General features: G+C 37.6%; 1 protein-coding gene across 1 annotated transcript in view; it reads right to left on the minus strand.

Annotated features, from left to right (window-relative positions):
* Window positions 1–12,995, minus strand: part of PSPC1 (paraspeckle component 1) — a 73,080-nt gene that overhangs the window by 41,144 nt on the left and 18,941 nt on the right. The window contains exons 3-4 of the mRNA XM_042997352.1: window positions 11,057–11,152; window positions 6,802–6,998 (exon numbers count right to left, since the gene is read on the minus strand). Of these exons, the coding sequence (XP_042853286.1) occupies window positions 6,802–6,998; window positions 11,057–11,152 (293 nt within the window). The remainder of the gene's footprint in view (window positions 1–6,801; window positions 6,999–11,056; window positions 11,153–12,995) is intronic.

Below are 12,995 nucleotides of genomic sequence, written 5' to 3' on the forward strand. Positions count from 1 at the left end.
TTCCTCTCTGTCACTCCCCTGCTCATGCTTCTCTATTAAAAGAAATCAACATTAAAAAAATAGGAATCCAAAGGCATCCATACACATAAAGACATCAGATGTAACACTATGTTTTTTTTTTTTTTTAATGTTTCTATTCATTTTTGAGAGAGAGAGAGAGAGAGAGAGAGAGAGAGAGAGAGAGAGAGAGAGAAAGAGAGAGAGAGAGCGCACGCGCGGGGTAGAAGGAGAGGGAGACAGAAGATCTGAAGTGGACTCTGCACTGACAGCAAAGAGCCAGATGTAGGGCCCAAACTCATGAGCCATGAGATCATGACCTAAACTGAAGAAGGAGGCTTAACCGACTGAGCCACCCAGGCGCCCCTGGAGCACTACTGATTACTAGACCAAATAACATTTGAAAATCCTTGCCTAATTTAATGATAAATAACATAAAATTACACCTATAATTTTAATATATCAAATACATGGGAATATAAGGAACTAAAGGAGAATACAGACAAATTTAAAATTTGATTTACTAGACTGTAGAAGTGTTTCTCAACTTAATATCCTTCATGAAAACTGAATGTATACTCTCTGATCTAACAAGTCTATTTTCTAGAAATACATGCATTGAATCTACAGATTGTAAGGGCATATTTAGCCCCAAGGAAAAGCTGAAACACTGTATTGCACAACAAGATGCATCCTGAATACAAGATAGACCAGACAGAAAGCAGTAATAAGGTATAGTAAAATGTTAGTAACAGAATCTAAGTAGCGAACACCTTAAAATTCCTTCAACTCTATGTTCAAATTTTCTCGCAAAAAAAAATAAAAAATAAAAAAAATAAAAAATAAATGGGGGGCGGGGGGGAACATATCCTAAATAAGCTACTGAACTTTACTTAAGAAGAAAGAATCAAGATGGAGTCACTTACGACAAGATGGGAAAAAACTCAGGCTTACCTCAGACTTCCCCACAGAAACATTCAGTGCTAGAAGACAATGAAACATACTATCAAGTACTTAAGAAAGGAAGACAGAAAAAGATCCATGAATTCGAAGCACCAGTTTAAAATGTTAAGGATCACAGAGTATTTTAGAACATGCAAGAACTCAAGGAATGTTGTTTCTATGAACCCTTCTTAAATCATGAGGATAAACATCAAATGATGAAAAGACAAGTCATGACTCCTCTATTTAATAGGGTTAAGATTAAAACACATGAACATTATCAAATTAAAGAACATTAACTTGAAATGAAAACACAGTATTGAAGAGATATGTGCACTCTGATGTGCACTGCAGCATTATGCACAAAAACAAATATACGGAAACAACCTAACTTATCTATCAATGAAAGAATGGATAAAGATGTGGTGTATACACATAACATACATCTATCTACACACCCTCATACACACAATATACATACACACACACAATGGAATATTATTTCAGCCACAAGAAAATGAAACCCTACATTTCCAAGAACACAGATGGACCTTGAGGGCATTAAGCTCAGTAAAGTATGTCAAATAAAGACAAATGCTGCATGGTAGCATGGTAAAACTTACATGTGGAATCTAAAAAAAAAATAAATTAATTAAAAAAATCAAACTCTTAGAAACAAACATTAGAAAAGTGGCTTTCAAGGGGCTGGAAAGTAGAGTAACCAGGGAGAGTCTGGTAAAAGGATAAAAACGTTCTGCCCTTAAGAATAATAAAGCCTGAGGATTTAATGTGTAACATAGTGGCTATGTTTTAAATAATTACTGTGTACCTGAAAACTACTAAGAGTAAAACTTGAATGTTCTAAAACACCAGAAAAATAAACAAAATCAGCCTTTATACTGAAAAAGAAAAAATTAAGTTAAATAAATCCAAACAAATCAGATGCAAAATAAATAAAAGTTGAGAGGAAAAGAGAATGAAAGAGGAATAAAATATGCCTATTCCCTTGGTTTTCTTTCCTTCAGTTATCAGGAACCAAAAGATATTTATAAAGGCAATATACTTCTACTACTTGATTTACCAGTTTGATAGCACATATAAAGAATGAAAATATAATCATAAAAAACCAGTGGTGGAAGAGGAGAGAGTAATAACAAAATGCGCGCAGAGTTAAATTTCATCTGTTCAAAGTTTATAACTCTAGGAACAAAGATAACACAAAAATAACCATAAAGAAAATTCAGAAACTGCTCCTATGCTGATGATCATAAACAAATGGAGAAGGAAAAAAAAAAAAACCTGTAGTAAGTATAATGGGATTTGGATCTAGAAAACATTAAATAAACACCAGTAAAGTACCAAAGTACAACTATTAAAACGTATCAGTGTATCCAAGAAGAATTAAGATTCACAAAACTGGGGCGCTTCCGTGGCTCAGTTGGTTAAGCATCCAACTTTGGCTCAGGTCATGATCTCATGTCTCTTGAGTTTGAGCCCCGTGTTGGGCTCTGTGCTGACAGCTCAGAGCCTGGAGCCTCCTTTGGATTCTGTGTCTCCCTCTCTCTCTGCCCCTCCCCCACTTGCACACAAGCTCGCTCTCTCTCACTCTCTCTCTCTCTCTCAAAAATAAATGAACATTAAAAAAAAAAGTCACAAAACTTTGCTAAGGTATATATACATAAACATTCACTGAGGCACTGCTTTTACCAACAACCTGGAAAGAGAACTACAGACAAATCAACAGAGGATGAGCTAAACTAATTATACCCACTTAATAGAATATGATGCAGCCATTTAAAAACTGAGACGGGGATACCTGGGTGGCTCAGATGGTTAAGGATCCAACTCTGTATTTTGACTCAGGTCATGAGCTCATGGTTCAGGAGATCAAGCCCCACATCGGGCTCTGCACTAACAGCTCTGAGCCTGCGTGGGATTCTCTCTCCCTCTCTCTGCCCCTCCCCCACTCATGCACAAGCATGCTTTCTCTCTCTCAAAATAAATAAACTGAAAAATAATTTTTCTAATAAATTAAAGACAAAAAACCAAGATCTGGAAGTATGTACTACTGTAGAAAGTAAAATAACAAGGTACAGAGAAAGATAAATAGAAGACTCTTTGGTTATAAATAAATACACATACATATCTACTGACATATTCAAGTTTTCTTTTCATTAAGGGATATACAAAAGAAACTTAAAATATAGAAAAAACCTGTGATTCCTACAAGAAAGCAGAAGGGGGACAGGGGAGAAGACACATTTTCTGTACTAACTGGGTTTTCTATTTCCATGAAAGGTCAACCAGAGAGCCCTGTTTCTGTTTCTACACAGCCACAGAACACAGATTACCTAAAATCTCTCCACCACCCCAATACACCCTTGCAAATGCTGTATGAAATATAAAATTATATAATGAAAGAAAACTATAAATTAAAAACAGTTTTGACTAACAATGAAACAAACTAACACTGAAACAAATTACCGGCAGATATCTGCTGAAATAAATGTAAGATGTACTTCAGCAAAAGTAAAACCAGGAGTAATATAAACTAATCAATGTGCTTTTCTAATATTATAAACCAAAAATATTGTTAACAGGGGTTATAAAGAAACATACAAAAAACAATGAAAAAAGAAAAGCTCAGGGAAATAACTGCAAAATTACTGTGCTTCAGAACTCAAACTGGAGGTGCCAGGGTGGCTCAGTTGGTTAAGCGTCCAACTGCAGCTCAGGTCATGATTTCACAGTCGAGTTCGAGCCCAGAGTTGCGCTCTGTGCTGACAGCTGAGCCTGAAGCCTGCTTTCAGATTCTGTGTCTCCTCCCCCTCTCTCTGCCCCTCCTCTGCTCATGTTCTGTCTCCCTCTCTCTCTAAAAAATAAACAAATAAATACATACATACAATGTCCTTAGAGATGAGGCAAATCTTCTAAAAGCTCAGAAGAGCTTTATGAGGCCTAAAGAAATATTGCTCTTTGTCAACACTATATCCTCAAATACCTCAGTGTCTTCTTCAACTGACATAAGTATGTGCTGAAGAAATGGCTGTTATAATACCATTTATCATCAGCAGCAACAAATAGCTTATAGTAGTATAAATGCTTCCATATTTAATCAGTTATGTGCTAAGATTATGGCATGACTGTAGACAGTGGCAAAGTGCCCAGCAGGCTCTGAGCAGAAAACAATTCATATTAGAGAGAAGTACTAGAGCAATCATGGAGCCCAAGAAACTAAATTTTTTAAAATCCCCCAGTTGATTCTCATGTGTAACCAAATTTTAAAACCATAAAACCACCAGACTAGATAAAACTGAAGGCCTCTCTTCCAGCTCTAAGCAGCAAATGATTCTGAAACCTCATCACATAAAACAATTTCAAATTTTCTGCTACATAAGAGACTTAATCTTTAAACATAGTACATGATAATAAATGAGTTCAATTTTCTGAAGAGTAAACTTACAGAACTGCTAAGTTTAGAATCCAAATGAAACCAGAAACGTCTGACTAGTTTCTATAGTTGTTGAGCTGGATTGTTTTTTAACTTATTTAATTAGCATCAGCACAGTTAGTGACTTCATACATGTTCAATAAACTTTTACTGAACAGAAAAAACAAACACTGGACTTTTAGTAATTGAAACTCTACCAAAAGGATTTAAAAAGATGAATGATGATCACATTTTCACCTTTTAAAGAAATACCAGCTCTAGTATAAAAAATACTTTAGAGGAGACAAAGATTAAATAACAGTCCAATAAGAAGGCAGAAATCTAGGTAGATATCTATAGTGCCTTGATCTCTGGAGGTAGTCAAAGAAGGTAAATGTTTACTAAATGCTTACTTTAAAAAACAAAAACAAACAAAATAAAGGCAAAATAGAAAGCAATCAGAGGTTTATTTTTAACAAATATAAAACTATGGGGCACACTGGTGTCTCAGTGTCCAATTTCAGCTCAGATCCTGATTTCACCGTTTGTGAGTTCAAGCCCTCTGCTGTCAGCACAGAGCCTACTTCTGGGATCCTAGGGATCCTCTGTCTCCCTCTCTCTCTCTGCCTCTCCCCCACACTCGCGTGTGCACGCACACGCTCTCTCTCTCAAAAATAAACATTAAAAAAAAAATACAAAATTATTACAGATAGTTGAAAAAATGATTGACAGGAATTACCAGAAGAATTTATTTGGAGAATTAAAGAAGGGGAAAGATAAACAGTAAAGATAGGCATAAAAAGAAACCTAGCAAGCGGAGAGGAAAGAAGTGGGCTTCTACATATATTCAAGCAGCCTGTCTTATGGTTAGGTATTCGACCAGTAACTATGAGAATAAACTATCACCCATTATGATTGTTCCTAAAAATTCAGTCAGCTCTAGGGGCGCCTGGGTGGCTCAGTCGGTTAAGCGGCCGACTTCGGCTCAGGTCATGATCTCGCGGTCAGTGAGTTCAAGCCCCGCATCGGGCTCTGTGCTGACAGCTCAGAGCCTGGAGCCTGTTTCAGATTCTGTGTCTCCCTCTCTCTGACCCTCCCCTGTTCATGCTCTGTCTCTCTCTGTCTCAAAAATAAATAAACGTTAAAAAAAAAAAAAATTAAAAAAAAAAAAAATTCAGTCAGCTCTAGGGGCACCTGGATGGCTCAACCCAGCTCTTGATCTCGGCTCAGGTCATAATCTCACGGTTTGTGAGATCGAGCTCCAAGTTGGGCTCTGCACTGACAGAACAGAGCCTGCTTGGGATTCTCTTTCCTGTGTCTCTGCCTCTACCCCGCTCATGATTTCTCACTCTCAAAATAAATTTAAAAATAAAAGTACAAGTTTTTGTTCTAGGGGAGCATCATTGGCTCAGTTGGTTAAGCATCCAACGACTCTGGATTTTGGCTCAGGTCACAATCTCACAGTTCATGGGATTGAGCCCTACATCGGGCTCTGCACTAACAGCATGGAGCTTGCGTGGGATTCTCTCTTTCTGCCCCTCCACTGCTCATGCACATGTGTGAATGCTCTCCCTTTCTCTCTCAAAATAAATACACTTTTTTTCTTTTACATTTATTTTTGAGAGACACAGTGAGACAGAGCACAAGCGGGGAGGGGCAGAGAGAGAAAGAGACACAGAATCTGAAGCAGAATCCAGGCTCTGAGCAAGCATTCAGCACAGAGCCCAAAGCAGGGCTCGAACCCATGAATCATGAGATCGTGACCTGAGCCGCAGTTGGTCACTTAACCGACTAAGCCACCCAGGCGCCCCAATAAACTTTTTTTTTTTAATTTTTATTGGTACTCCACTTAGTTAACATATAGTGCTATATTAGTGTCAGGTGTACAACATTTGGTATGTGACTTTTGCCAAATCTACATACCAAGAATTACCCACTGTGCTTCTCTTTTTGCCAGCAGAGTCATCTATCTTCTACTGGCAAAATTTAACCACTTTAATAACATCCAAGAATACTACTTATGTAGGCAAAACTTATTTTAGTAAGTTCTGTGGTTTGGTTTTGTTTTAATTTTTTAACGTTTATTTATTTTTGAGACAGAGAGAGGCAGAGCATGAACAGGGGAGGGGCAGAGAGAGAGGGAGACAAAGAATCCGAAACAGGCTCCAGGCTCCGAGCTGTCAGCACAGAGCCCGGCATGGGGCTCGAACTCATGGACCGTGAGATCATGACCTGAGCCGAAGTGAGACGCTTAACCAACTGAGCCACCCAGGTGCCCGTTTTTTTTTTAAGGAAGTTCTCTTAGAAAAAGGAGATTTTTGTTTCCGATACAGTGAGTTCCAACTACCTTCTAACTCATAAACAGCAACTTAAATAGTATGTGCCTCAAGAAAAAAAAAATCATACTATATCTATATGAAACCCATTTTTACCTTGCCTCATTAGCATTAATTGGTGTTCATGCCTAGCTGCTTCCATTTCTGCTTCCAGTTTCTCTTTGGCTTCTCTGATGTTTCTATCAACCTGCTCACGCTGCTGCTTTTCCATTTCGTCAAGAGCCTTCCATCGAGATGCATACTCAAATTCAAATGTCCCAGGTTGAGCAAAACGTGGTGGCTGTTCTCTTTCCCTAAGAGTTTACATTTGAAAACATACAGAAATCTATGTTTAACAGGCAAAAAAAACAACAAATAAGAACAACAAGAACTACCATTTAGCAAGCAGTTACAATGTTCATGGCACTGTACTGGGCAAGTACGCTACAGGAATTACCTCATGACAATATGGTAATTCATGTTTTAACAACCCTGAGTTTAAGAAACTGCCCAAGGATGCCCAACTAGTAAGCATAGAACCAAGATTCAAAACTAAGCAATCTGATACTACCTACAAGCTGCACTCCCCTAATTATCACCTTCAATAAGGCTTTCTGGTTTTCCCTCAACAATTTTATATAAGGCAACATGCAACACAGGAATCAAACATGCCCTAAATAAATTGTCTAGAATCAAAGTTGTTCTCTAAAAGTAACTTTTAGGGGTGCCTGGGTGGCTCAGTCAGTTGAGCGTCTGACTTCAGCTCAGGTCATGGTCTCACAGTTCATGAGTTCGAGCCCCACATCAGGCTGTGTGCTGACAGCTCAGAGCCTGGAGCCTGCTTCAGATTCTGTACCTCTCTCTTTTCCCCCCTTTCCCCCGCTCATGCTCTGCCTGTCTTTCAAAAATAAGTAAATGTTAAAAAAAAATTTTTTTTAAGTAACTTTTAGGCATAGTAATAAAAGCGAATAGTTTATTGAGTGTTATGTGCTAGATTAATTGGCTACACCAAAAAATAAAGGCCTAAACTTATTACAATTGTAGTTATTTAATACTTGTTTTTCCTTGTTAGACTATGAACTCAATGAGGATGTGAAATGTCTGTTAAATGCTATACCTCAAATACCTAGCACGTTATCTGGCACACTGCATGTATTTAGTATTTATTTCTTGAATGAATGCATAAAAGATGAGCAAAAGACAAAAATAATTTAAAAAAAAAAGAATGACCTATGAATGTACCTGAAATTCAAAGAATTTTTTCAATTATTCTTGCCTATAATAGCTTCTATTAAAAAACATTGGTAAGGTGCCTGGGTTGCATAGTCAATGGAGTGTCCAACTCTTGATTTTGGCTCAGGTCACAATCTCATGGTTCTGCACTGTTAGTGCACAGCCTGCTTGGGATTCTCTCTCTCTCCATCCCTCCCTGTTCATGTGCACTCTCTCAAAATAGATAAACTTTTGAAAATAAATAAATAAAATTTAAAACATTGGTAAGAACATAATCCGTACCCCACCAATAAAGTATAGATGTCTCAACGACAAAAAATATACATTTCCTGCAATCCTAAATTTTAACTTTCATTTTAGGGTGGGGAGGGAAAGATGGGTAGGTAAGACAAATTTGGGAGATAAAGGGGGAGGTCGTCAGAGGTAAAGATGTAGTCACAAGAAACAGCTTCAAATATTTTTAGAGGCACATAAAATAAAACGAAGTTAACTATGATCTAGGTATTCTATACCTAAAAAATACTTTTTCTTTTTTAAACATGGACTGGGAAAGGGGAAAATTGGGGGAATCAACCATGCACTAATTTTTCTGAAAGAATTATTTATTATTCAGTAGTTCCTAGGTCACACTTGGACTATAATTGTAAATATTAAAAAATCTTAATTTTCTCCAGGGGAACACTACTGAAACAATATGGATTTGGGGAGTTAAACTAAATTTGAATCATGGCTCTTATGCTGTGAACATTCCCTTCTAAGTACAACTCTTTAGTAGTAAAACTGGAAATATAATGAGATCTTGTAAGGTTTGCTGGGTTAATTAAACCATTATATAAGCAAATTTTCCTATATGCATATAAACTCCACTTTTTGTAACACCCTTACAATTCCAGTTCTCTAAACCCTGAATCCAGAAAGTATGCTCTAGTTCAAATTTGTAATGGTAAACTATAACCAGAAAAAAAAGTCAAGCATCTAGGAAATCAGTCTTTGGAAAAAAAACATATGAGAAATCAAATGGGTTCTGAATTATAACTGATCCTTCTCTCCTAAAATACGTTCTTTCCTTGCTTCAAGGACACACTGCTGGCTGATCCCCCTACACCAATGACTGTTCCCACTCCTGTCTTTTGCTAATTCCTTCTGATATTCCAAACCTCTATATATTGGAGTATTCCAGGGCTCAATCCTTTGACACAGTTTTCTATCACACGTGGTAACTGCAGCCCAGAGAGCTCATCTAAATTCCAGATGCAAATCCAACTACTAACTTGACATCTCCACTTGGGTGTTCAAAACCATTTCAAACTTAACATGTCCAAAACAAAGTTCCTGAACTTCCTCCCCCCAAACTGCTCCTCCTACAGGATTCTACAGATCAATCATTAGCAATTTCCTTATTTCCAGTTACTTCAGCCAAAAACCATGTAATCATGCTTTTTAACTCTTTTTCTCCCACATCCATCAGCAAATTCCAAAGTCTATTTTCAAACTATATCTATCCAGAATCTGACCACTTTTCACCATCACCACTGTGAGCTCCTAACTCATTTATCTGCCCAATTCCACCCTTGGCAATCTATTCTTAAATCAATCGGTAGCCAAAAAGCTTCTGTTAAATTTAGGTTTAAGTCACTACTCTGCTCATTCCTTTCTCATACAATACAAAAAGCCCAATCAGCTCAGTACCCAGCAAGACACAACAATCTGCACTCCTCCCCAGGTTTTATCTCTACCTCATCTCTCCCTCCTTACTCACTATGCTCCAACTAAATGGGCCTCTCTACTGTTCCTAGAATCTCTCCAGAGTCTTCCTTCTTGGACTTTATAGTTAACTATTTCCTGTGCTGAGATCACTATTCTCTATTCCATCCAGGTCTAATACCTACATAGCTAGCTTCCTCCCCACCCCTTCAAGCTGTTAATCAAACGTCACCCTCTCAGGTAGGCTCCCCAACCACCTATACAAAGAGCCACACCACTCTGCTCACAGCATCCACTTTCCCCTGTCTTCCTGCCGTCTATTTGTTCTACTAACTTTACTGTTTACCTTCCTTACCGCCCCAACACAGCCTGAATTTCTGGCCTATTTTATTCACTGAAACATCTCCTGTACCAGGCATGTAATAAGCACTCATATTTCTCATTTAAATCAACCATAAAGAAAAACATTCAACTGCCCTATAATCAAAGAACACTAATTAAAGTAACATGAATAAAATACCATTTTGAACATCAGCTATCAAATCCTAAAATCATAACATCCATTTTTTGTCATGATAAAGAAAAACACCTTTATACATACCAAAGAGTATAAACTGGTATGTTATTTCTGGAAAACCATTTGCCAGTATTAATTTTAAATATGCATACCCTTTGATCTAAGCTTTTAGACCATACATATACCTATACATCATATGTTAACCTTTAATACAGGTTTTGTAATTTTTGATTCCTTATTTCTTGTGTGACTCCACCACAAGAAATGTCAGCACCAGGAGGGCAGAAACAGTTCAGAGTTGCACTGACTGCACCTAGAATAGTGTCTAGCACAAAAGCACTCCATTATTTGCTGAATTCATGCATGCTCGTGTTTTATCTACCATAATGAACAAGTGATTGGTTAAAAATAATAAAATATATTCATACAGGCAACTTATGTAAAAGTATTTCTAACATATCGAGCAAAAAGCAACTAGTACAAGAATAATACACATTTTGAAAACTGGCTATTTTTCTTTTTTACCACTAGGAGTGCTTATCTTGTGCCACATTATCTAACTAAGATCTCCCCTGCTTTACCCCCACCAAAAGTCTCCCTTTAACCTGTAATGTAACTAAAGCATACTAATTTAAAAAATATTTTCATGGTATCTAAATTATATTGTGTCTCTGTCATAATTACTGATAGTATCCATCTAGCTACCTACTCCGGTCCCAGTTATAAAAGCAGACTTTCCTAAGTTAATGTTCTGCCCATTATACACAAGAAGAGCATTCCATGTAGACCAGGCCACTCTATTAACCAGATTATATGACTGAACAGAAAACCTTATAATCCAACAATACTTGATAATAAATGTCATGTAACATCCTTGAAAGCACATATCTAAAAATATCTTTATTAGTAAAATCTTACTTATGATATTGTTGAGTTTTCTGCATTAGCTTCTCTGGCAAGCCATCTTCATCATCAAACTGCTCCATAGGCTCCACAATGACTGGACGAGGGGTCCTGGATAGGTAAAAAGCATAAGAATTAATACAATGTCTAGAATTAACATCCTCCTAGAAATTCTTTATACTAATTCCAAGATACATGCGGCGCCTGGGTGGCTCAGTCAGTTGAGCGACCGACTTCAGCTCAAGTCATGATCTCACAGCTCATGAGTTTATGTCCCACGACAGCTCAGAGCCTGGAGCCTGCATCAGATTCTGTGTCTCCCGCTCTGCCCTTCCCCTGTTCATTCTCTCTCTCAAAAGTCATAAACAAACATTAAAAAATAATAATAATTCCAAGATACATACTTGGGAAATTTCTTGAGAAAAATGTCTCAGAAGTTACCATATATACTCTATTTTTTTTTTTTTTTTTTTTTTTTAATATTTATGAGAGAGAGAGAAAGACACAGAGCACAAGCAGGGGAGAGGCAGAAAGAGAGAATCCGAAGCAGGCTCCAGGCTCTGCGCTATCAGCACAAAGCCCAACACGGGGCTCGAACTCACAGACCGCGAGAGCAGGACCTGAGCCAAGGTGCTCCCACCCCCCCCATATACTCTTAAAATTAGTCAATAAACATTTGCTGCACCAGATACAAATGAACGTTAAAGTCAAACAAAAATGAACGCTTGTTTTTAGAGCACTGCCTATTCAAAATGACAGAGGAGTAAATCAACAACTGTGAACCTACATAACCACTGTAATTTTTACACAGCACGATGGAAAAGAATGAGCACCTGATTCATATTTTATGTATGTGGAATTATTATCCCCATATCCCACCATCCCAAACTCCCATATCCAACCACCTTCCAGCCTCCCTGCATCTAACCAGTCTTGTTCAGAAAAGTCTTCCTAAAACCTAAAATGACATCTAAAACACACTGGCCAAGCAGCCAAGCAAAAAGAGGAGAGAGCCAGAAGACACAACACATTCAAGGTAGAGGTTGGGGGAAAGAAGAGACAAGAGTGGATGATCAAAGATATGACTTGTAAACCCTCCTTCTTTACTACTTTCCTAAGTAAAACAAAAGGATGGGAAAGTTCACTGAGGAAGACAAAACAGGGAAAGGAAATAGAATGGATGATATGCTGACACCAAAATTTTCCTTGCTATTAACTTTGTAAGGATTTTATAGCCAAGAGCAAGATTTAAAAACTATACCACCAAAAGTACCCATGTGTGTTTGGTACAAACATTTTCTTGTAGCTTTGACTGGACTCATTTCTAAAATGATCCAACAGTATTTTTACCATTTTTTCCAAATTAGCAAATACCAGGACTGATTTGTTTTCAATGATAACTGAATGCACTGGATTCATTTTTGTGAAAGTGGATTTGATGGCCTGTCCAAGGAATGGATTACAGATCATCAGCTGGCTGAGAAGCACCCTAAGGATTTATAGATCCTGTCAAACTGTTGGTGATGACATCATCATTGGCACACCTGAAATGTTGTCACTGCTACCATCACAGTCCCCTACATGTCATCTCTAATAATACCTCTGGAGGGCCTGGCTGCCTAATCCAGTAGAGAAGAGGCTTTGGTTCTTCCTGCTCCTGCCTCCCAATTATCACACTCAAAATATAGCATATTCATTTGACAGGATTGAACCATCATCTGTACATGAAAATCCACATCAATCTTTCTTATGATCAGTGCCTTCTACTGATAACAGAGCACCTCCTCTGGTACTTGCAGATGTTTTTGTTGATTATGTTCACCTTTTGGAACTATGTAGGCCTAACCACAAATAAAAAATCTTTGCCTAAGTCTAAAAAAAAAAAGAAAGAAAGAAATTTTGTTCCTATCAGTCTCTTACCATGTAAGTAACAGTAAAATCTATACTGCCTTCA

Source organism: Panthera tigris, chromosome A1 (assembly GCF_018350195.1).
Source record: "Panthera tigris isolate Pti1 chromosome A1, P.tigris_Pti1_mat1.1, whole genome shotgun sequence".
In the NCBI taxonomy this organism is placed as follows: Eukaryota; Metazoa; Chordata; class Mammalia; order Carnivora; family Felidae; genus Panthera; species Panthera tigris.